At 35.7% G+C, this 25,355-nt stretch overlaps 2 protein-coding genes and 1 pseudogene across 2 annotated transcripts; 2 read left to right on the forward strand and 1 right to left on the reverse strand.

Moving 5' to 3' along the window:
* Nucleotides 1–4,985: 4,985 nt before the first annotated feature.
* On the forward strand, nt 4,986–5,668 carry LOC143547978 (peroxisomal membrane protein 11-4-like). Its single transcript, XM_077039257.1, has one exon. It carries the CDS (start codon nt 4,988–4,990, stop codon nt 5,666–5,668), a length of 681 nt encoding a protein of 226 aa, XP_076895372.1. The 5' UTR covers nt 4,986–4,987.
* Nucleotides 5,669–6,782: 1,114 nt separating this feature from the next.
* Nucleotides 6,783–8,385, forward strand: LOC143547979 (putative aquaporin TIP5-1; annotated as a pseudogene).
* A 2,791-nt stretch (nt 8,386–11,176) lies between these two features.
* On the reverse strand, nt 11,177–14,797 carry LOC143547991 (uncharacterized). The gene is made up of 2 exons (XM_077039269.1): nt 12,160–14,797; nt 11,177–11,611 (listed from the first exon to the last, which is right to left on the reverse strand). Exons 1-2 carry the CDS (start codon nt 14,795–14,797, stop codon nt 11,190–11,192), a joined length of 3,060 nt encoding a protein of 1,019 aa, XP_076895384.1. The 3' UTR covers nt 11,177–11,189.
* Nucleotides 14,798–25,355: the final 10,558 nt, after the last annotated feature.

The raw sequence follows: 25,355 nt of genomic DNA on the forward strand, positions 1-25,355 counted from the left end.
AATGCCGAAACACTCACTTACGGGCTATTTAGGTTAAGGTTGTGATGTGAATATTATTAGGCCTTGAAATTTTTTAAGGACATCAGGGACCATGTCAATGAGTCCCTGTTCAAATTTGGTAATTTTTCGACCATCCGAGAATATTTGGCGAATTTAATACCGAATTGGGACGTTTATTTGGGAAAAATAGCTAAAATACTTCAAAAATTATGAAATTTTCTGGTAACTCATATTTGATGTATTTTGATCACATATGAATTTTGGGATCATTTGGAGAAGTTTAAAGGTGTTTTGTTTATATGCGTTCGTGTGAATTTTTATAGCCGAATTTGAGCCGAAAAGAATATCGCACGAGCTTTTTACATTCTAGAATTGATACAGGTGGTTTTGGGACATGATTTGAGTATTCAGGAATTTTTGTGGAATTTTTGGAAATTCTTTGGGGTAAACGGACGATTTTCAGGCGAAATATAGCTGATAAAATGAATTTTTATAAATTAATAAATTAGTAAATAATTCCGGAAATATTTTTATAAAAATATACATATTTTAATTGATAAGTGGTTAAATTTTCATAATTTAATGATTAACGGTTAATTAATTATGCTAATTTGAATATTAAACAAATTCAGTTTTTATAAAAACCGGCAAGTTCGCGATTAACGAATCTGCGGGAATATCAAAACACCAAGAGTGATCAAAAATCGTATTTTTTGACTAATTAAGTAAAAACGAACTTTTCTATGAGAAACCTGGACAATCCGGGTGGATTGTGCGCGTTTCTTCTCAAATCAAAATGAATAAACGGAAACGGGTCCCGTGGCCAATCCGGAACCCCAGTATGTGATTCTTCTTTATAACTTAATCATTTTATTAACCAATACATTTACCCAAGCTTATTTTCAGTATGTTTTCTGAACTTGTAAACGAACAACTTGGCTCGGCTGGAAAAACGAGAATCTGAGCCAAGTTCAGTTTTAAGTATTAGACATTGAACAACATCACAACCTAAGCCTATTGCCACTTTCTGGGCGTTCCAGCTACACCCAGATTAGTTATACAGCCCAGTTTAGTATTGAGATTATAATAATATTAAAATATTAATATTATTATAATATTAATTATAGGAACTACTGATAGCGGACCGAACAAACCACGAGCTGATACAGTGCTGATTATCTACTAAACCGTGAGTTTCATGACCCCACTCTTTAAACAGTTTTACGAACTTTCGGGGTGAAAAACATGTTTGATTACATATACATACCTGAAACATGGTGATGTGAATTATCTAAGTGCTAACACACGAAAGTCTCCACTAACACAGTGATTAACTTCGAGCCAGTGACTTGTGAATAGTACTATTGGTTTGACAAACCCAAACGGAGCCGGCATGTATTGCTGAGACTTTACCCCGTTTGCACATGACCATAATTATACAACACGCTATGTAGTGTTAGACATAGCTACTTGGGGCATGTTGTGGGCGGAAAGGGGCCACAGTGGTTGATTGAGCGTGGGAAATGGATGCACGCAGCACATACAGTCAAGGCTTCACTGTAGCTTAGCATAATTACATCATTTACATACACACATACTTATTTCATGATTACAAGTGTTAACTTGTGAATACTCATTATTGTTTTCTCGAAACTCGTGAAACTCACCAACTCTAGTAGTTAACCTGTTTTAAACTGCTTTTCAGATGTACCTAAATCGGAATGATTTGGTGATCTGTTACTTGCCCAAAGGTGTGGTTGATGCTATGTGAATAGAAGCAAGGATACTAGTAGTAAGATCGTATAGTTAACGAACTAGCTTTGTTTGTATCGCCTAGACTGTAAAACAATGAATGAACAAGGAATTGTAATATATTGTAAATTAGTTTGTGATGTTTCTTTATAAACAATGTGTTGATACCAGAGGTGTATGTTGCATTCCCGTTTTACGCTTCCGCATTGTGTTAGTCGGGGTGTGACATCAAAACGCCCCAAATTGCCATAGACTATGGATGGCCACGGATTACTAGATTTATTTGCCTTTTCTAGATTAAAAAGAGGGCTTGAACCTTGGCATGGTAACTTAAAGCCATAGTTCCAACTGGCCAATTATCCCCAGCTCCATGTAGAGGTGTACAAACCGGTTTAAAACTTAAAATCGGTTTGGGTTAAAACCGGTTTGATTTGGTCAAAAAAAGTCCAACCCGGTTTATGATCTGTTCGGTTCGGATTAAAATCGATTTCTTGAGAGGTTACGATCGGTTTCGGTTCGGGTTTTGACCGATTGTTGCCCATTTTGGCCGGTTGCGGTTAAGTCAACCGGTTTTGGTGAAGAAAATTTCAACCAGTTATGAACCTACGATTTCAATCGGGTTCCAAACCAATTTCTACATAATCGGTCTCGGTTCAATTTTCGGGTCGGTTCTTATTTGGTTTATATGCCCACCTCTAGCTCCATGGTCAAGGATAGGCACCTTAGGTAACGTTTGGTATGCATGAATGATAGGGGGATGTAATGATTCATTACGTAGGGATGAAAAAAGTGGTGTTTGGTTGTTTAATGGAATGGAATCATCCATTACACATGGAATCCCATTCCATCAAAACCATTCTTTCCTACCCTCCTTCTTTTTTTTTTCATTCCATTCCTTCTTCACCCTACTTTCTCAACAATACCATCACCACCTAACAACAACTACCACTACCATCGCCATCACCGCCACCACCGCCTCCGACACCTTACCGCCACCACCGCCTCCGCCACCAGCGCAACCATCGCCACCGCCGTTGCCGCCATCGTCACTGTAACCACCGAAACATTGTCACCGCCACCCTACCATCGCCATCACTGCCAATGCTACCACCGCTTGACCACTGCCACCCCCACTTCCACCGTCGCCTCTGCCACCATAATTTTCGTCGCCGGAGCTAACACCACCTCCATCGCCATTGCGATTTTTTTTTTGTAAAAAAATTATTTTGAGATAGGAGTGTTTTTATTATTTCTATTTCAATCATACAATTTTTTAGGATACCAAACAACATAAAGTAATAATTTATTTCATTACCATAGGTTAACCAAACAAGACAAAGGAATGAAATGATCAATTTCATTCCCTTGTCCATTCCATTCCATTCCCCCTTCATTCCATTACCTCCAACCAAACACACCCTTAAGACTTTATTAAAATGAGAAAAAAAACAAATAAACAACGAGGGGGGGGGGGTTTGGGTTCAAGTCCCATATGTGAAAAAAAATAGAGGTTACATATTAGGCCAGGTGATTTCTCAATTTTGGTGTGTCTTCTTCCTAAAGGTGATCTCCCGGTCAGGAATGATGTTTGTGATTCCCTTCATGGACGTGCCAACCTAGCTATCCAAAGTTTCATATTTGAGAAATAGAGGTAATCGGATAAGTTAGTGGCCCATCATCGACCTAAATTAACGTTCAAAAAGCAAAAGGTAGTTTCCAATTTCCAAGCATTAGTTTCCAAACATAGTGCATGTTTGGGCCATTGAATACTTAATTATTTGTTAGCCCACATTGGTTTGAATTTGTTACACGATATCACATCCCAATATCTTTTAAGTTTTTCAGTCACGTGCTATATTATTGATAAGATATTCATTATTCACTTATGCTCTCTCAGTACGAGACACCGACAAAACATTAATGTAGGGTTGTGTAAGTATAAATGTTAATTTCGTGAGAAAAAACTTCGTTAAGCAAATCTTGAGGGACTAAAAATGGGTTTTTTAGACTTGAAAAGTTTAATGAGTTCCTGAATCCACGAGTTATTTGCTTGAAAGTCATAGAAATTATGACGTTAAAATTTTTTGAACGACCAATTTTATTAGAAAAAACATAATTGATTGACAAACAAGATGCTCGTCAATCAAATAGTACATCAGTTTTACAAATGCACCAATTTACAAAACATCAAAAAGAGGGAAAACACACACCAAGATTTATGGCATTAATAAGTAGAAACATCTCATATGAAGAATTAAAGTTCTTAAAATTATTTAAAAAAACTGATAATATAATTAAACTAAAATTGAGCAATAGGGTTCTTGTAAACTTTAAAGTTTCATATTTATTTTCGGAAATGAAAGAAGACTATGATGTTATAAATTATTCGAATTTACTCATCATGGATATTTAGTTAAATTCAAAAGTTGGGTGCTACGTACATTTGGGTGCTATAAACTTTCAATTAGAAAACCTACGGATTTGGGCTCAGCCCATCTTTTTCTTAACTATTATTGTTCAATTTAGCAATACATATCTTATATAATTTAAATTAATTATGTAGAGTAATAAATTTGAACATATATATACATATAAAATATAAATATTTATAAATTTAAAATAATTAATCCAAACGGTCCGGTCCGGGTTTATACGGTTGGTTTTCGTTGTAAACCGTAAACCAAACCGTTCGCTACGGTTTGAATTTTTTGAAACCGACCGACCGATAGTTAATGAAAAAACCAACCGTGAAACCAAACCGATGACCAATTTGGACGGTTTCACGGTTTCGAATCAAACCATGAACACCCCTAAAATAAATTATCAATATGTCATTCATATTTATAAGTTACAATTATATATTTTTCCATGTTTAGAAAACTTGCTATAAAATAAAAAGTAACCCAAATTTAAAACAAAAACATGGTCATTGTGAGAACATTTAAATGCAGTTTTTTTAGCTGATTTCATTGGCCAATATGAACCACAAACAGAAACAACAAAACCCGGAAAAATATGCTACATATTTTGTTTTGACATATTCATAACATAACATAAGTAGATGACAAGATATAGTTTTATAGGATAACAAGAAAACAATATTGTCCATCCATTATACAATATATTTGTTTTATCCAAAACTATTTCTAACTTGTGGCTCTCCCTTATACACTCACCATTACTTCATCCACAAATCACACATATTCTAACCTTAGAACACTTATCAAACCACACAATGAATGACAAAGTAGACAAGCTAGTGATCTTCCTAGCAAAGAGAGATGGTATTGATAAGCTTGTCAAAACATTCCAATATGTATCAAAGCTTCTCGTTTGGCACCTCAAACAAACCAATCCGAAAATAGCCCATAGAGCCAAACAGTGTGAAGTGGCATCAGGGTTGAGCCGAAAAGCCTTCAGGACTGGACGGTTTCTCACAGGCTTCAATGCCCTTAGGAGAAATCCAGGCCCAACCCCAACTTATAGGTTTCTGTCAGTCTTTGCTAACGCAGGGGAAATGATCTATTTCTTTTTTGACCATTTCCTCTGGTTATCAAGAACCGGTGTTTTGGATGCAAATCTGGCTTGGAGAATGAGCTTTATATCGGCGTTTGGGGAATCGCTTGGGTACGTGTTTTTTTGTGTTATAGAATTTATGATGATTAAAGAAGGGATTGAAGAGGAAAGAAGGATTAAAAATAGTTTGTTATCAGAATCAAAGGAAAAGGGTGATGAAATTAAGAAGATTAAAGTTGATAGAGTGATGAGATTAATGGCAGTGGCTGCTAATTTGGCAGATTTAATTATTGGGCTGGCTGATATAGAGCCCAACCCATTTTGTAATCATGCTGTCACACTTGGTATTAGTGGGCTTGTCTCTGCATGGGCCGGATGGTATAGAAATTGGCCCACTTGAATAATAATTAGTAGGAAACTTAATTATTTCTCTATCACTAATCACTCTATGTAGGTATGTATAATGCTTTACAATATACTTTGTATTTCTTTATTTGGTAGTGTATACATGAATAATAATATATAGCTAAAAATACATTTGGGCTAATACATTACCGGTTTGTAAATTAACATACTACCACCGAGTGAAAACGCATAAAAAAATGCTACCAAAACAATCAATTCAAGTAAATAATGACTGAAGTTACAAAATGCTTATATAAACTTTGAAAACGTTTAGTGCAAAAGTAATATCTTGTTTTTTTTAAATGACTCCTAAGCTTAGTCTATCCAATTATGCAATTGAACACGTGTGCGGTGTACCTGCAGAGCTGCACTTTATGGGATTTAATCCTGCACCACAAATAATCGTAACATTTTGTAAATAAAATTTTGTGTCTATTTAATGTAACAATAGATTAGGGTTGCTTGATAGATTGTGGCTCGAGTCTCACTCGGAAATTTCACTTGATATTGCTCGTATGCATAACAAGAGGAGTTTAACAAATAAATGAATTAAAAATCATAAACTACGTGCATGTTAAAATTAGTTTTTTTTACAAGAATAAATTAGAGTAAATATTAGAATTTAAAACTCAACAAGCAGGTATGGCGTTTTTACGAGATTAACTCAAAAGACTCACGACGTGCAGGTTTAAATCCTTGCAAATGCAAGGTAGTATAAGTGAAATATTGTTGTTAATAATAATAATAATAATAATAATAATAATAATAATAATAATAATAATAATAATAATAATAATAATAATAATAATAATAATAATAATAATAAAAACTAAAAAAAGTCGGTGGATTATAACATTAACATTTGCTTCAGATTAAGCAAATATTTCATCAAAGCTAAATAATAAAATATTTTGAAGAAAAAAAAAAGAACCAACCGAAAACATCAAGTTAACTAATAACATAAAGCCACGTGGATCAAGCAGTTATTATTTGAAAAACATTCACAAAACCTTAAAACTGCTTATAGCAATCTCACAACACTCAACATTTCATTTACATTTACAACAATGTCAAATCCCTCTTCTTCAATCCAATTCAATTCAGCATCGATGGCTTCTCTAAGAGACCGATTCGAACACGCACTCACTCCGTCCGCCTACCGATCGTACCTTGCCGAGTTTCACTCCACCTTCTTCTTCGTCTGTATCACAGTAATCACACACCCTCTTTTTACTACTATTTAATAATATGTTACATGATATATTTTATTAAATTTATATAGACACAATGTAACATGTTAGATGTGCTTATTATATAGACACAGACACAATGTAACATGTTACATGTCTAGTCCTAACTAATGTTTTAATAAATTGTAACGGATTATTATTATTATTATTATTATTATTATTATTATTATTATTATTATTATAGGGAATATGTCGCCCGAATCACCGATGGTTGATCCGTCCGGTTTGGTAGCGACGGCGATTGCGACTGCGTTTTCATTATCAGCCGGTTTACGTGGCGGTTAATGTTTCTGGTGGCCATTTGAATCCGGCTGTGACGTTTGGGATGGCGATTGGAGGACATATTAGTATACCGTTGGCGATATTCTACCGGATTTCTCAAATGCTTGGATCGATCTTCGCGTGTATGTTATTGAGATTCTTTACTGTATCACAGGTTCGCAACTTCGCATACACTTATTTAAAGTTCGAATTATTCGCTTTTTACGAATATAGGCTATAGTATAAACGGGCCCGGGTCAGTTTCGGGTCAAAGTTTCGGGTCAATGCTCTTCCGACAAGACACGATAACATGACCTGAGCCGAACACAAAATCCAGGGTTTGGGTCTGGCATAAACGGGCTTGGACCAAATTTGGTGGAACCTACGAGCCCGTTTAGCTAAATGGGTCGATTCGGGCCGGCCCGTTTAACCCATTTATTTTTTAGTTTGGTTAAAAAGAAAACTTTTATGTTATTAATAATCAAAATGTAGTCATTTTATACAAATTTATACTTTTGATGTGAAGTTTAAATTTTTATTAGTAGTATGTGAACACAATAGAACATAAAAAAGGTGTTCGGGCCAACCCGTGAAATTTCATGTCATGCCCGTGTTCAAGTGTCTGACACGATTTTTGAGTTCGTGTCAGGTTCGACCTGCCAACTTGCGAACACGACCAGCTTAACTAATGTTTACTATATCTAGAATGTTCCGGTTCACGAAGTTCCGGTCGAGATGACCGGATTTGGAGCATCGATTTTGGAAGGTGTGATGACATTTGCATTGGTGTACACTGTATTTGCTGCTGGAGATCCAAGAAGAGGTGCATTTGGAACAATTGGGCCGTTGGTGATTGGGCTTATACAAGGAGCCAATGTGTTGGCTTCAGGCCCATTTACCGGTGGGTCCATGAACCCGGCCTACTCTTTTGGGTTGGGTATGGTTGGGGGAAGCTTTAAGAATCAGGCGGTTTATTGGATCGGTCCATTGATTGGAGCGGGTGTTGCGAGTGTGGTGTATGATAATGTCGTGTTTCCGGCTCAGTCACCTGAGAATGCTGTCCGGGGGATTACGGATGGGATCGGCGATTAAGTTGTTAATTGTGTAACTTTTAATTATTTTATTGTGATTAAAATTATGTGACTGTGTAAATCTTTTATCCTTATTTTTTATTAAGGCTTTTACATATAGTTTAAGTTGTTAATTGTGTATAAGCCTATGCTAAATAAGGCTTTAGGCCCAACACAGTTTAGTTGGGCCGTTAGAGTAGCCAACCCAATAAGTAAATTTAGCTTTCATTCCAGGATTGTATGCTTGAGGTAGAGCCTAGAGGTGCGCATAAACCCGGTTCCGGACCCGACCTGAAACCAAGCCTAGTATACTCGACCACAAGTACATACCAAGTTTCAGTTTCTCATAAGAGACCATAGGTGACCCGGTTTTTGACTTTGTTGACCAAAACCTGAAACAGCTTCTACTTGATTCCTGAAAAAAACTCGGTTTGCTCGGCTCTACTTGAAGGATATCACCTGGCACGCCTTAGATACTGAGTTGCTATGAGAGACCGGTTAAGACAGATAAATTGTTAATGAATCGCCGCCCTTGGGATGGGACGAGAGGCACAAATCTTAACTGATTAAGTGGTAAAAAAGTTATAATGAGGAAAAAAATATGTCTCGTTTTAGTAATACCAGTATCCATACCAATTTAGCCAATTTGCTACCCGTCGCGTACCCTAGACCGACTTTACTAATTTATTATTCATAGCAGTAGCCAGAACATTATACGGGCCTGCTTCATATACCAAGTTGCGTTGAGAGACCGGTTTAGACGAATAACTTATTAATGAATCTCCACCCTTGGGACTAGATGTGTAAATTATAACCGGTTAAACAAACAGAAACTGATCAGCTTCTATCAAAAACTAAATTATTAAAAGAACAAAATTGACATATAATGATTTTTAGAGACGGTCATGTTCGATCCTTCCCTCATGTTTTCTTTGCGCTAATATAATATTTGCTAATTATTTTTGTTTTTGTTTAAGATACAATTTTTTTTTCTAATTGGTGGACCACAAATGGCTAAAGTTTGTACCTACCATCAAATATCACTAATTCTCTTGGAAACACTTTATATGCACACTTATATCAAATAACCATTTGTTAAATTAAAAAACACCCACCACCATTGACCAATGACTTGACTTTTTTCATTAGTTACATAAAAACAAATTTACTACTCCTATACCCACCCCACCACTAATTCAAAACAAAAAAAATGAAAAACAAACTCATATAATATAATTCCTTAAAATGAAAAAAAAAAGAGTTAATAGCCATTTTCGTCCCTGTGGTTTGCTGCTTTCGTCACTTTAGTCCAAAGTTTGAAATTTTGTCAATTTAGTCCTTATAGTTTTAAACATTAGCCAATTACGTCCTCCTGTCTAACGGCATCCAACTAGGCCGTTAGTTTAAGGGGTATTTTTGTCTTTCTCCTGTTTATTTTTAGTTAATGGTCATTTTCGTCCATGTGGTTTGATACTTTTGCTATTTCAGTCCAAAGTTTGAAAATTTTTCAATTTTATGTTTAATTGAATTCAGTTTTTGTTTTTTGTTTTTTTTTTGCTACTTTTAAGTCCATGATGGAATTCATTGGTAAAGTGGTCGGAGTAATTCCCTAAAATTGAACTATACCGAAAAAGCTAAAATCGTTTCTTTGATTAATGCATAATAGTTAGGGTTTAGAGTTAACATATCATAGCAAACATCTGGGTCGAAATCAACATCAAGAGGTCGAATATCCCGCATTTCTATGTTTGCTCAAGAAATTGATGCACTAAATCGCATGTGTGTTCTTCAAATCGTGGTATTGTTCTTGAATTCGTCAAATTCAACCCTAGAGTTGTTGTCAATTTGAAGAATTTAAGAATAACACCACGATTTGAAGAACACACATGCAATCTAGTGTATCGATTTCACCATGGGGGGGAGTTTATGAAATGGCTAGAAACTAAATAAAAGGGGGGTGATTATTGTTGTCGACAGAGTAAATGTAGACCTGTTTTGGTCGATGCTCGATGATTTTGGGCTTGGATTATGCTCTTAGGAGTTATAGACCAAAACAAAATCACCCCCCCCCCCCCCCCCCCCGTGGTCAAGGTAATTACCTGAAACCGCACTATACCGATAAAACTAAAATCGTTTATTTGGTTAATGCATAATAGTTAGGGTTTGGAGATTAACATATCGTAGCAAACATCTTGGATGAAATCAACATTAGGAAGTCGAATATCCCGCATTTTCATGTTTGCTCAAGAAATCGATACACTAGATCGCATGTTTGTTCTTCAAAATCGTAGCGTTGTTCTTGAATTGTTTAAATCAACAACTCTGGGATTGAATTCGACGAATTCAAGAACAATACCACGATTTGAAAAACACACATGTGATTTAGTGCATCGATTTTTTGAGCAAACATGGAAATGCTGGATATTCGACCTCTTGATGTTGATGTCGACCCAGATGTTTGCTGCGATATCTTAACTCTAAACCCTGACTATTATGCATTAATCAAAGAAACGATTTTAGCTTTTTCGGTATAGTTCGATTTTAAGGAATTACCCTGACCACTTTACCAATGAATTCCATCATGGACTTAGTAGAAAAAGTAGCAAAAAAAAAAAAAAAAAAAAAAACTGAATTCAACTAAACATAAAATTGAAAAAATTTCAAACTTTGGACTGAAATAACAAAAGTATCAAACCACAGGGACGAAAATGACCATTAACTAAAAATAAACAGGTGAAAGACAAAAATACCCCTTAAACTAGCGGCCTAGTTGGATGCCGTTAGACGGGAGGACGTAATTGGCTAATGTTTGAAACTATAAGGACTAAATTGACAAAATTTCAAACTTTGGACTAAAGTGGCTAAATAAGCAAACCACAGGGACAAAAATGGCCATTAACTCGGAAAAAAAAAACAAAAAGAAAGACCAATTCTATCAACATTCAATGGTGGCCTTTTGAGATGGTGGTGGCGGTGGAGGTTTAGCACCACCATTACCCACCATTCTCCCTCCACCTTTCTCCGGCGACTTTCTCTTTGGCTTCGCTTCTAGCAACATTGACACGACATCCCTCATTGAAGGCCTATCAGTTGGGTTTCTACTTGTACATAACAACGCCACTCTTAATACCAACATCATTTCTTCCCTTACCAAGCTACATAAAGCCCCCGCGTCTTTATCCAACACGTCCTTTATCCCTTCTCTGTTTTTCATCTTTGACCTAACCCAATCCACGATACTGTTCCCGTCACCAAATTCAGAGTTTACTGATGTCTTCCCGCTAATGATTTCCATTAACACGACCCCAAAACTGTATATATCACTCTTTTCATCAACTTGCAACGTATACGCATATTCTGAAAGAAACAAAACAAATATCTTAGCACGAATCACGTTAATTATTACATAAATAGATATTAATGTGTGGTAAAAAAAAGCTTTATCTTTATCTTTAATTATTGCAACTCCAAAACTATACATATCACTTTTTCATCAACTTGCAAATTGTACACATAAGTTATCTATATAAAGGAAATAAAAGTACATATTAATGTTAACAATTCTTTTTAACATAAATCACCCAACATAATAACATATGTAAAAGAAATCTGTAGTGTTAGAACAATAATTGTGTTGTACTGTTTTGACATCAAGGACATGAAAGTGATATCCACTGTCAGATTATAAAAGAAATCTAGTGGGGTCCATGATAATGGAAAAGTACACATTTTGAAATATAAATAAATAAAATTCTTCACGCGCATTAACTATTAGTATTGTGTGTAAAACCGTCGAAAATGCTATAATATGTTCGAAGGTTTTACAAAGATTAATAATATTCATTAACATATAAATAAATATTAGTGTGAAATGTGCTAAGTTAAAAGAAACAGGATATACATACCTGGTGCAATGTAACCATACGAACCGGCAATCACAGACATTGACTCGTCACACTGAATTAGCTTTGCGACACCAAAATCGGCCACCCGGGCTTCCATCTCACCATCCAATAAGATATTACTAGGCTTTAAATCACGATGAACAATAACAGGATCACAATCGTGATGAAGGTAGCAAATCCCCTGGGCTACCCCTAACGCTATTTTGTAACGAGTGGCCCAATCCGCCATTAAATTGTCACCTTTATTCTTCCCATGAAGCAAATCATCCAGGCTTCCATTTGGCATGTATTCATAAAGCAACATTGTGCAATCCAAGTTACTACAACACCCTAACAATCTCACGATGTTACGGTGTCGCACGTTACCCAACACGTCCACCTCCGCCAACACCCCTCGTAGCCGTCGGATCGTCTCCTTATGCTTCCCCCACAACTTCTTAACTGCTATGATCTCGCCACTTGGCATTTCAGCTTTGTACACGGTTCCCGTGGACCCCATACCTATAATCTTATCCGTCATCGACACGCACTCCACCACATCCTCGGCCGTGAAATTTAACCGCTGGAATGCGGTTAACTTCCACGGCCCAATCTCCCGGTCCTCCACGAATCGGCCGCTCTTACAACTCGCGTGTAAGCAGCGTCCGCCCGTGATGAGGACCACCATACCCAAACAAAACGCCGCGGCCAATATCCACATGACCGTTCCATCGGTCCTCTTCGGCTTCTGCTTCACTTCTATTTCGACTCCACTCGCACACGGCTTTTCCTTTTCGAGTACTCCTCCGCATAATCCTTCGTTTCCCACGAACGAAGACGGATGTAAACTCGAAAATGCAGGACCGAAAGACGGAATAGGCCCCGTAAGCTGATTATACGAAACATTAAACGCTTCTAAGGTACTACAATTACCGAAAGTCACGGATATCGTCCCGGTAAGCAAATTATACGAAAGATCGACTTCGGTTATCGAAGGTAAAGTCGTAATCTCCCATGGAATGATCCCAGTAAGCGAATTATGCCGCAAGTTTAACGAAATAAGCTTCATACAATGCCCGATATCCCACGGTATGCTATCGGTTAAATCATTCGATTCGAGCTCAATCTTATAGAAGTTTTCGCAGCCTTTAAAGCTCGGTATTCGCCCGGTGAGTTTACTCGCACTCGCAGAAAGTATCTGTAAACTCGGAGCACTCCAAATCTTATCTGGCAAGTGACTACCAAATGCATTTTCTGAGATGTTCAGATACTCCAATTTAGCTGCATTCGCTAAATCGGATGGTATCAGGCCAGTAAAATCGTTGTTACTGAGCTCCATGAATGTAATATTCGGTAATTTACCGAACCCTATGGGTATCGAGCCGTTTAATGCGTTGCATTGCACTCGCAGCCTCACCAGTGATGCACAAGTAGCTAATGAAATGGGTAGACTACCCGAAAACTTGTTCGAAAAGAGAATAAGCTTTGTTAGCTTCCCGCCTCGACAGAGATTCGGCGGCACTGGACCGGAGAATGAGTTCGATGAAACGTCGAGTCTCTGGAGGTTCGAATTTAACCCGAGCTTTTGCGGGAGGGTTCCGGCGAGCGAATTGTTCCATAGGAACAATAACTCGAGTGCGGGTAGCTCACCGATGCCTTCGGGTACTTCTCCGGTGAACTCGTTGTTTAATAGGCTTAACACTTTTAAATTCTTCAACAACGCGAGTTCGTGCGGTATGTTCCCGAAAAATGTGTTGTCCGACAAGTCGAGTGTTTTTAGATTATGCAAGTTTTTAATACTTTTCGGGATTTCGCCGGTTAGGTTGTTTTTGAAGATTAATAAGGTGTTGAGTCCTGTTAGGTACGTTAAAGCAGTAGGGAACCCGCCCGAGAGACCGGCTGAAGAGACGTCTATGAAAGTTAAATTCGCCAGTGTGGCGAATTCGGGTGGTATGCCACCCGTGAAATCGTTGTACCCGATTTCCAAATGTAGGAGAGAGGTTATTAACCCCAACTCTGCGGGTACTGCACCTGTTAAGGTGTTACCCGCAAGGTACATAAACTTCAAAGATTTGAAGCCGCCGTACGATTTTGGTACCTCGCCTTCGAAGTAGCTTCCTCCGAAATTTAGATGTTGTAGAAACTCCAAACGAGCACATTCGTCGGGTAACGGCCCGGTGAAGTTGTTGCTATAAGCATTGAAGTAAGTAAGCAGCTTCAATTTTTTCATCCCGAGTGGGAATGTGGAGTTAAAAAAGTTGTGATTAATATCGAGCGTTCGAAGTAATGTTAGGTTGAAGATCGCGGGTGGGAGCGGGCCCGCGAAGGCGTTTACGCTTATATTTAAGTGGTGTAAGTGTGTTAAGTAAGTGATGTTGTCCGGGATTGAACCGGAGAGGTTTCGGTTTGAGATGTCTAGTGTGTTTATTAGGAAAGTGTTCGGTTCGCATTTGATACCGGACCATTTACACCACACGGGTTCGAGCCCGGGGTTCGGTAAAGGGGGTGATGTGTCCCAGTCTTGGAGTGTGTTCATGGGGTCTATTAGGGATGATTTTAGTGAAACAAGTGCTTGAAGTTGTTGAGGTATGTTGGTTGTGGGAGTTGTGGCTAGTGAGTGGTGTAGGCATAGGAAGATGAGTAATATTAGGAGGTTCATGGTGTTGGAAGATGAGTAATATTTGGTTGTTTGTGAGATGAATAGATGGTGGATTTAAGGGTTTGAATGTTTCTTTTTGGGAGTGGTGGTTGGGTGTAGACGATGGTTCATGGTTGATGGTTAATGTTGTTGTGTGAGTGGAATAGGTTTGGTGGTTTATGATGAAGATGAAGAGGAGAAGATGATGTTGTTGTATACTTGTATATGATATCTACAACTACTAGTCATGGGATGGAGGCATGTTTTTTTTTTTTTTTTTGCTTAACTTGAAAACAACTACTCTCTTCCTTTTTTTCTTTTACTTTATTTAACTTCATTGTTTCCAAAGTTAAAATTACCTATTTTACTTTTATTTTTTTCAAAACTTAAATAATATTTATACAGTTAACCAAGGTTGCAAAAGTCGCTAGGCGTACTCTAGGCGACCGGCCAACTGTGGAGTTAGGTGTACTCGGAGTACTCGGATATATGTCAAATATCGTAAGTTTATTAATATTTATAAGAAAATAAGTGGATATTAATCTAAATAAGATAAATACATTTTTAAATACTAAATTATTCTAAAATTTGATAATCATTAATTAAAGAAATGATATTTTCTCTTTAATATTACAGAAATATAAATTATGTTTTATTACTTTAAGTCAAAATTGGCCAAAGTTGACTGATTATATGTGATTCTGGTTGAGGTTGATAAACTTTGATCGATTATTAGTAAATATGCGGAGTTAAAGAAACTCATCTTGGTGCCATATCTTGTAACGAATATTCGGAAAGTACTCGGCCTTGTACCTACTTTTACAACATTGCGGTTAACTATACGCCACTTCTGATACTGTAAGTAACGTATAAACACTTTACTTTATACTATTATATAAGACGGTTAATTAAGGATTATCGCATGTCACCATGTGCAAATATAGTAAAAATGTATTATCATATGGTTATTATGGTTTTATTTCTCTTTATTTAACTTCATTCATCCAAAATCCAATTACCGTCTTAACCTTTACTTTTTCAAACCTTAAATAGTACTCATACGTCATGACATCTAGTACTGAAGTGTAACAAAGGATATAACACTTGCACTTTACTTAAGACGGTTAATTAAGGATTCTAAATGTCATCATGTATAAATGTATTATACGAAGTTATTTTATCTTTCTATTTAAAAGTGCTCACTCACCTTAGTTAAATTAGGTAAACACTTTATCCATGAATCTAAATGATTACATTTTGCTTAAAGAGAAATTCTATGCCTAGGTATCATAGATTAAGCAAACCCCACAACAATTTAGTGTGAGTGAGAGTTTAGAGTGAGTGACAACTTTTATCTTGGGATTTCATATTCTAAACTTTCCTTTTCATGATTATTCCTTGGTATTTCTTTTTATTTATTTATTATTATTATTATTATTATTATTATTATTATTTTCTTTTATAGCTTTATCTTTGGCTGCATCTGGTTACACTTGCCCTGTTCCTCCCAGGATCCAAGAAAGTTTCTATTTTATAATGTGCAAGTACCCAAAGAACATCTTTTATTATTGTTATATTTAACTAACCAAATATTTGGTACAAAAAAGTAAATTCTATTTGTTTAATGTTGCCGGCCCTTGTCTTTAGTTTTTAGATTTGTCTTTTGTTATGAATTATGATTTTGTACTCAATGTGTGACTTATAATATGTGTATTCTTGGTAAGGATCTTATATTATGTTTTACCCAAACTAATTTCCCACCATAAAGTTTAAATATTTTGATTTAATTTGAATTGTTGTATTCCTAACTTTATCTCCTATTTTATTGTATAGAATAGTGTATATTTTTAGGGACATTTAATGATAAACCAATTCGGTTGATACCTTCATATGGTATCAGCCAAGTTCTGAGTTCTAACTCAAGCATGTTACTTATAATATGCCTAGAGGCTAAGATTGATCGAGTAGTGGAGTTCGAATAAGTCGACATCGTAACACCATGACTTAAATAAAGAAAATGATTTACAAAACAGAATATTGTTAGTTTCGTCACATAGACTGATAAAATAAAGAGTTATTTATGTAACCAACATTCAGCATGAGAATAAGCAATCTTAGATTATGCTATATCTGAGTTAGCGGGCACTAATTTGCGGAAGTATGAAGTTGTCTATCTATGTCTTGATAGTTGATATCCTCGTGTAAGGATGTTGACACTTCTTGGTGTATAGGGTTAGCAAACATTATTAAGGCTTATTATCGGGGATAGTTGACTTGATATGGTCTCATTTTTTGCCTCATCTAGCTTCGGCATGTGTTGTGTTCCTTTATTGTTCCAGCCTTCTAGGGGTTGACAATTGTATCGTGGTTTGTCCTGTTGCAACCAAGGACTTGTTGAGATGTGTATCCTTGTTCCCGTCTTCTATTTGTCTGTTTTCTTGTGTTCCAAGCTTGTGCCTTTGCCCTTAGAGTATAAGTGTGGATGGCTGGGACTCGAGTCCCTTATACGGTTCACTTTTGATAGTTTTAACGATTTAAGACAAAAAAGATAAATAAAAGATCTTTTATTAAGTTTCGAAAAATGATAAGGACTACTCATGAACATAATACATGTACATGTACACACAACTTTATGTTCCTAAATTGGAAAAAAAAAATATTGATATTAAAAAGTCGGGTATCGTTACACGACAATTTCTAGGTTCTAACCGTAAACCAGGGTAACCTTCTTCATTTTAAACAGTTCACCATCGATTTCAACATGAACACCCTAAGTGAAACAACTACGAAAACTAGTGAGACATGGTTCTTTATAACAATAATATAAAAGTTGTCTTTTCACTCGAATCCCATGGATAACGAGCTACTCCGATGGCGTATGATTATACTAATGAGGATGAGGATGAGGATGAGGGTGAGGATGAGATACCAACCACCAAAACATAAAATAAACACAGTCACATTTACACGTATAACTAATTGAGTAATATCATATAACGCCAATAGTGGAATTGTAGTGAAAAATAATTAACGCATAACGCCCCCAAAATGTAAAACGGTAAAAAGGGGGATGTGAATTGCTTACCTTATCGAATGGATTAATGAGGGTGAAACGATGATAAGGAGTTAATATAGGCTTTTTCACGCTTCTCGAGATACGTCACAAAAGGTCCTATTTGTTAACAATAATATACATATACATATACATATACATATACATATACATATACATATACATATACATATACATATACATATTCTTTCAACTAATAATGAAATATTCAACAATCCTCTAAAATTCATGGTTTTATTTGATTGAGGCATTTATACACACACTTTTTACGCATCATAAGGCTTTATCATCTTTATAACCAGAAAAGATGATCATAAGGCTAATCCTGTTGAATACAAACTCTATGTACAAATAAGCATTAATTTACCATCAATCAATGCACCATAGCCCCAAGCATATCAAGTCTCAGTACAACACCAAATATGGTTTGAAAACATAAAAATAGCTAGAAATTTTTATCAAAAGCGACCTGAGAAATATATGTTCAATGCACACATTCATTACTAAGAAATTTACACATTCAACATTAAAAAGTGTATGGATTTATGGTATGTGAGATAACCTAAAAAGCCGTTTATACACGTACCAAAGTGAGCCTGCTGTAGATCGACCCATTCTGACCCGATTAAACTGAATCGATTCAATCCAAATAATAAAAAATGGGTTAAATAGAACTCAAAAATCGATTAAATCTGACTTGATTGAGGATGGAATCGAAATCCATTGATATGCTTGGGGCTATGGTGCATTGATTGATGGTAAATTAATGCTTATTTGTACATAGAGTTTGTATTCAACAGGATTAGCCTAATGATCATCTTTTCTGGTTATAAAGATGATAAAGCCTTATGATGCGTAAAAAGTGTGTGTATAAATGCCTCAATCAAATAAAACCATGAATTTTAGAGGATTGTTGAATATTTCATTATTAGTTGAAAGAATATGTATATGTATATGTATATGTATGCAAATATATTATTGTTAACAAATAGGACCTTTTGTGACGTATCTCGAGAAGCGTGTAAAAGCCTATATTAACTCCTTATCATCGTTTCACCCTCATTAATCCATTCGATAAGGTAAGCAATTCACATCCCCCTTTTTACCGTTTTACATTTTGGGGGCGTTATGCGTTAATTATTTTTCACTACAATTCCACTATTGGCGTTATATGATATTACTCAATTAGTTATACGTGTAAATGTGACTGTGTTTATTTTATGTTTTGGTGGTTGGTATCTCATCCTCACCCTCATCCTCATCCTCATCCTCATCCTCATCCTCATTAGTATAATCATACGCCATCGGAGTAGCTCGTTATCCATGGGATTCGAGTGAAAAGACATTTAGTCTTTTGGCCACCATCAAAACCGCCACGTATAACATCAATAATAATAATAATTACTTATTATTAATATTGTAATGCCACGTGTCAATAATACCATTGTCTTAATCGATAAAAGGATGGTATTTTATATTTTTTATAAGTGTCATTCATTTAGTTCATTTTTTTTCTCTGATATAGATTTGGTGTTAATAAATAAATTAATTATAAGATTGACTATTAGAGAAGGTCTTCCACCGCTCTAACCCGGTGACCTTGTGGATGGCGGGTTGTACAATTATAAAATTTTGTTCGTATTTTCACTTCATATCAATTTGTAACTCGGTTTGGAATATGACTATTAATGGTGCAAGATTCCTCCAATTTTTGCTTTTTTGGTTTGGGACTTAAGTTACATTCATCGGATCCGCTTTGTAAAAAAAGAAAAAGAAAAGAAGAAGAAGCTTGAATAAGACTATCATGACGATTGACGACTTGTTGGTGCATTTGGAATATGCGGAACGAGTCCGTTTTTTCCTAAAGGAATTGGTTGGTCTTCGAGGTGGTGAAGAACATCAAATTGCTAGGATATCTTTTGATTAAAAAATTGGTACTCGTTTAAGTCCTTGACGTGTACGTCAGTACGAAATAGTGTAATTTTGTTTTCTAATGTTGTTTGTTGTTCGGACCTTTGTGTTCGTTTTAATAAAAGTCGTCGTTGGAAAAAAAAATAATAAATTTAATTTATAAATAAGTATGAAACTAGTAAACTTATTTAAAAATAAATATCTAACGTATGTTAGTGAAAGATGGAACATTGGAAACCGATGGTACAAGATGTATGGTTCCAAAAATAAAGAATAGAAGAGGGAATGTGTGATGAGACTCTTTAACAGCATGATGCTGTAAAAGCAAATGTGTGGGTCTAGTGAAGAGGTATGTACCCGCCTCAACACCGAGCGAGGCGGGTCAACCCACAAGATATAGACAAGAGGCTTGAAATCAAGACATTATGAAGGCACAAAGCCAAAACCTATGCGCATGGCGCATATCACATATGCTCACGCATATCACATATGCTCATGCATCACATGCTCAGGCATCACATATGCTCACGCATATCACATGCTCACGCATATCACATCTGCGCGTGACGTATCCGCGCGTGACGCATATCACATGCTCACGCATATCACATCTGCGCGTGGCGCATCCGCGCGTGGCGCATATCACATGCTTGTGCATATCACATCTGCGCATGAAACATCTGCGCGTGAGAATAAAGAGAAGACCTCGCGCATCCTCAGGATAGGCGCATATCACACATGCACATAATCAACCTCGTCCTTATCCAAATCAGGATTAGGGCAACCTTGATTGTGCACGTCAGACAACCTTCCAGAAGGTATCTTTTTAAGGAATAAGAATATGCTGATGTTGACAGCTGCCAATGAAAGGTGGACAACTCAGCAAAACCCATGTGCTACCACGTAATTGCACATGGGTCAGAGAATAATCAATGAAAAAGCACCAGGTGTCCCAAGGACACGTGGCGCAAAGCAATTGGAGGAGGCCAAAAAGGCCCTAATTGGGTCTGAGCCCAATCATTGGAAACCCTAGCACTATAAATACCACATCAACTCCACAAGGAGAGGTATGCCCTATTACACAGTATTCAGCTATATTAAGCAATACACTCCAATTTCCTTACTCTCAGATTATTATCTTCTCCTACAAACTCTTATTCTCACACCGGAGGGTTACCCCAAAGAGGACCCCTCTGTCCCTTTCTGAGGGGTAAGTTTACGGTGCAGTTCATTTTGTAGGTGGAAGAATCCAGATCCCAGAGAACCATCGGTGAAATAGCATAATCACACCCGAGAGAAGTTGATCGTCTACCAGTGAGTCGATCCACGTTTCTTCATCTGGTGTGACCAATCACAACATATCACTATTTTTCACACACACACATAAATGACTTCATAAACTTGTGTCCACCAAACTTATTATTACCATATAACTTGGTGGAAAACACCATCATTCATTTTTTTCTAAATTAAGTTTAGTTCAATGTCAAGTTACTCTTTTTTTAAAGGAAAGTTAACCATGTGAACTATCGAAAAATTCATGAAACTACGTTAACGCTTTGTTAACCGATCACATCTTGTGACGGGCATGCTCAAGTTTACGATAGAAAATTAGTGAAAACAACATTCAGAGTTTGGATCATCCGAAAGGTAGATCACGTTTTTATCATTGTATCATAGTTTGAAAGGTTAACTCATTGTTTTTATAAACTTACCTAATTGCAAAGTTGCTCAAGCTATGTTTTAAATAGTTTTTGTTTATATTTAAGTTTGGACTTTGGCCTCTTTAATCTACTTACTTTATTTATATGCTTAATCAATCTTCAAAGATTATACTCAAAATAAAATAATGGAATATTGGAGAATTTAGAGAAAGGATTGATGGTAGGTCCAATCTTATGTCATGTTACATGATAGCATGTTAAGAAAGAACAAAAGTTGCTTTTGGTGTGAAGGGTGAAAAAAAAAAGTAAAAAACATACCATGGGTTAAAAACCATCTGAATTTATTTATTTTTAATAAGTATCTAAAATTCAGTTTTCTTTAAACTATCTGAAAATATTAAAACAATTCTAATATATACTTATTTTTACATTTTTTAAAGATTTTTTTCAACGTTTATGGGTTAAACTTTCTTGAAGTGTAATCTATGAATATCTAAAAATCATAAGATGCCAATTATAAAAGTCCATAGGTTTATAACATTTGAAGCAAAGGTATCATGATATTGTCTTGGAAGTATTTTCATCCCTTTTTTGAAACTTTTATTTGTTTGTTGGATGATGATAAATACAAAAGTCTACATTTTAATCATCATATACCAAATTAAAAAGAGAAGATCTCAATTGCATATAATTATCAAGTGCATGAGTTGTTTTCACTACAATAGCTAATGGTCCCCTTGGCCCTTGAGAGTCTACATATCATCAACACTATTTTTGGTGCCCACTTCATTTTGGCCACTTTAGTTATTGAATTAATGTTTTATTTAAAAAAAACTATCATTATACTTTGATTAGAAAAAAAACCACTTTTGTTAAGATCTAAAGTATGTTGTTATTTTTGCGAAAGTGTAAAAATTAAAAACCATAACGGTATTATTCTCTATATGAATATAAGTACATCCTCTAAAATATGAATTGATATTAAAACATTCTTTTTTTTTGTTATTACGTATATTTAACTCATGTGAGCATTATATGTCATATATGTCACACACTTCAGTTTCAGTACTCTTGAGAAAGAAATTTTGATCTATTATCTTTAGAACGAAAAGCATATTATAAAAAAACTATCTAGTAAGAAGCTAGACGGGACAATATCAATACAAATTGACCGGTAAAGAAACCATAGCAAAAACCATAAAAAGAAACTATGGGACTAAGTAACTGTGGATGCGTTGGTATGTGTTGCTTGGTGGACTATTTGAAACTTCATAATGATATGGTTTCTTGAAAAAAAAGTCTAAAGTATGCATTGTTTGATAATATTATGTATTTTTCTTTATGATATTCGAGAACTAAGAATAAGTATAAAGTTAGTTATTTAAAGTGGTTGAAGAACCCTCTTTTACTCATATAATTTTCTTGGTTTTGCCCGTCTAACCGTCAATGCCTAGTAAAATCATTGTCATTTTTCAAAATAATAAAAAAACATTCAAATTTTGAACATGTACTACAAGGCATTATCATAAAACTTAGTAATATATATGTGACTTGGTTAAGATGGCTAGTACTATTGAGGAAGTAGGGCAGAGTGAGTGATTTGACACATTTTGTTCAAATTTGTAATGAAGAAGATACTCGCAAACATTGTTGATTGCCTCCAAAGAAAGGTTAGTGAAAGGACCCATCAAAAGTTATGTTCAAATCTATGAAAGTTTGGAAAATTATTTAAGACTCGAAATAGCAAAATCTAAAGAAACCCTCTTATGATCGTAGATCGCTATGTACAATTATATTATTCAGGTCACATAGTTTATTATTTAAATAATACGTTCATGCGCCTTAGTTATATACATTCTTTGGTAGGGTGCTACATGGGTCGTGTATGTAGGTTGGCGGGTCAAGCCCGACACAAAGCCTAAAACTTGACACCAACCCGTTTTTTACCGAGCACCAAAATCAATGTATGTATATCTTTAATTACAAATAGAACCAAAATTGACTTTGACTTGTATAAATTTTGATTTTGGGCATCATATGTTTAGTAAATATAAAGGGATTTTCCAACACTTAGAAACTCTTATGGTGTCGTTCGTGGCCCTTAATCGTGCTACGCACCGTTTAAGCAACCAACAGAGGGAGAACTCACCATCCGCCATGCGCGTGTCAAAGCAAGTGACTGGCAAGTTTTGCAAAGAATGAGGTTACATTTGGTGTACTTGAAGCAGTAAGCCAGCAAAGAAGCCCTAAACACTAATATGGCTTTTATCTGAAGTATGATATTAGTGATTCAGTGTATACATTACTGTTATCTGTTATGCATATACCGAATTCTTGTTGCTGAAATTCCACAATCGAAAATACTAATAATAAAAAAATATAAACAAAACCAGAAGCCATACAAGATTAAGATGTTATGAACTACGCACCGACAAACATGACAAGCTAACAAAGAACTGAATATTAGAACAAATAACAGTTGAACTCCGGCTTCAAGCAATAAAAAAAGGCGAACCAATCACCAAATAAGTAGCCACACATGGAAGACTAAAAAGAAAGTGGATCATGATAGCTTATACAAATGTTTAAGAACTGGTATATAACTAGCATACTATCCACACACCACTGACAGGTTATACAGATCATATAAGATTTTCAACATATCATACAGGAGGTATACACCACTTACAGTTTGTACGGCCCGTGATATTTAGCTAAAACATCAATTACCGTACTTCTTTTTAATCGTTCTATTTATTGTTTCTGAGTTTAGGCTGTTGGTTTAGTGACGATTGTCATTGACAAGTTGGTAATTTTCTCTGATCATTTGTATGTTTAAAGTCTAGAAAAAAACATTTTGATTAAAAATGAATTAAGCAGAGCAAACTGAATCTTAGTCTTGTCCTTCTCATCTGCTTTCTTTAGAGATTAGACATATCAATCCGCTTATAATGATGGTGCTTTCATTGACATCATTGCTATAAGCCGATTCAAGATGGCTAGTCTCCCAAGAAAGTAGACAAGAAGAATAAAGACTTTAGTTCAATTCTATGCTAATTCAGTTGGAATCAAAAGATTGCTTTCTCGACTACAAACAAAGAAACGATTGCCGAAAATAATCAACATGTATGTTAGTAATCGCTAATCCATTAACCCAAACTTAACCTAATAAACAATAAATAAACAAAACAACTAAAAAGAGAGATGGTAGCTAAATAAAAGGAAAAACAAAATTCTTAATCTTTAGAAAGTAGAATAAGATGATTTTCAATAACTAGTCTCTTAATCATGAGGTGCAAACAAGCTGAGTCGATCGTGAGCTACTCGATCTTGGATCAATAACTAATCTCGTTAAGGCTCGACGAGCCTCAAATAAAGCTTGCTTAGTTATCGAGCTCGAGCCTTGTATGGGAAACTCGTTTAGGCTTGTCGATTCTTAAGGAGCCTATGCATTAATTTTGCCGAGCTATGGCTTGTTAAGGTTTTCCTCATAATATATGAAAATAATTACAAATGCATATAAATTAATTAATACTTATACGCACTTCTAATGTAATTTTAACCACAAATCATTTTAACAAATTAAATAGAAATTATAGAGCATTGCCAATGGTTGCATGAGAATAAAATGGATCGAACGTTTGGGCCGTCGGCTTAATAGTAACCGGCCCATTGGTGACTGGCCTTGGATTCATAGTACAATTTAATATCTCTGGACTCTGGTTACTTATTATAGGTATAGCTGTATAGACTTATAGGTAAAGGCACACGAACCGGTTCCAAAGTAAAAAGCGCTTTGGGTCCTAAACGGGTTTGAGTTGTTCGACAAAAAGTCCAAACCGGGAAGAGTACAAACCAATTCGGTTTAACCAACAAAAAGTCCAAACCGGGAAGTGTACAAAACAATTCGGTTTAAAATCAACCGGGTTAT

This window comes from Bidens hawaiensis, unplaced genomic scaffold (genome assembly GCF_021521415.1).
Source record: "Bidens hawaiensis isolate Kalapana, Puna unplaced genomic scaffold, B.hawaiensis_p1.1 tig00014899_1, whole genome shotgun sequence".
Lineage (NCBI taxonomy): Eukaryota > Viridiplantae > Streptophyta > Magnoliopsida > Asterales > Asteraceae > Bidens > Bidens hawaiensis.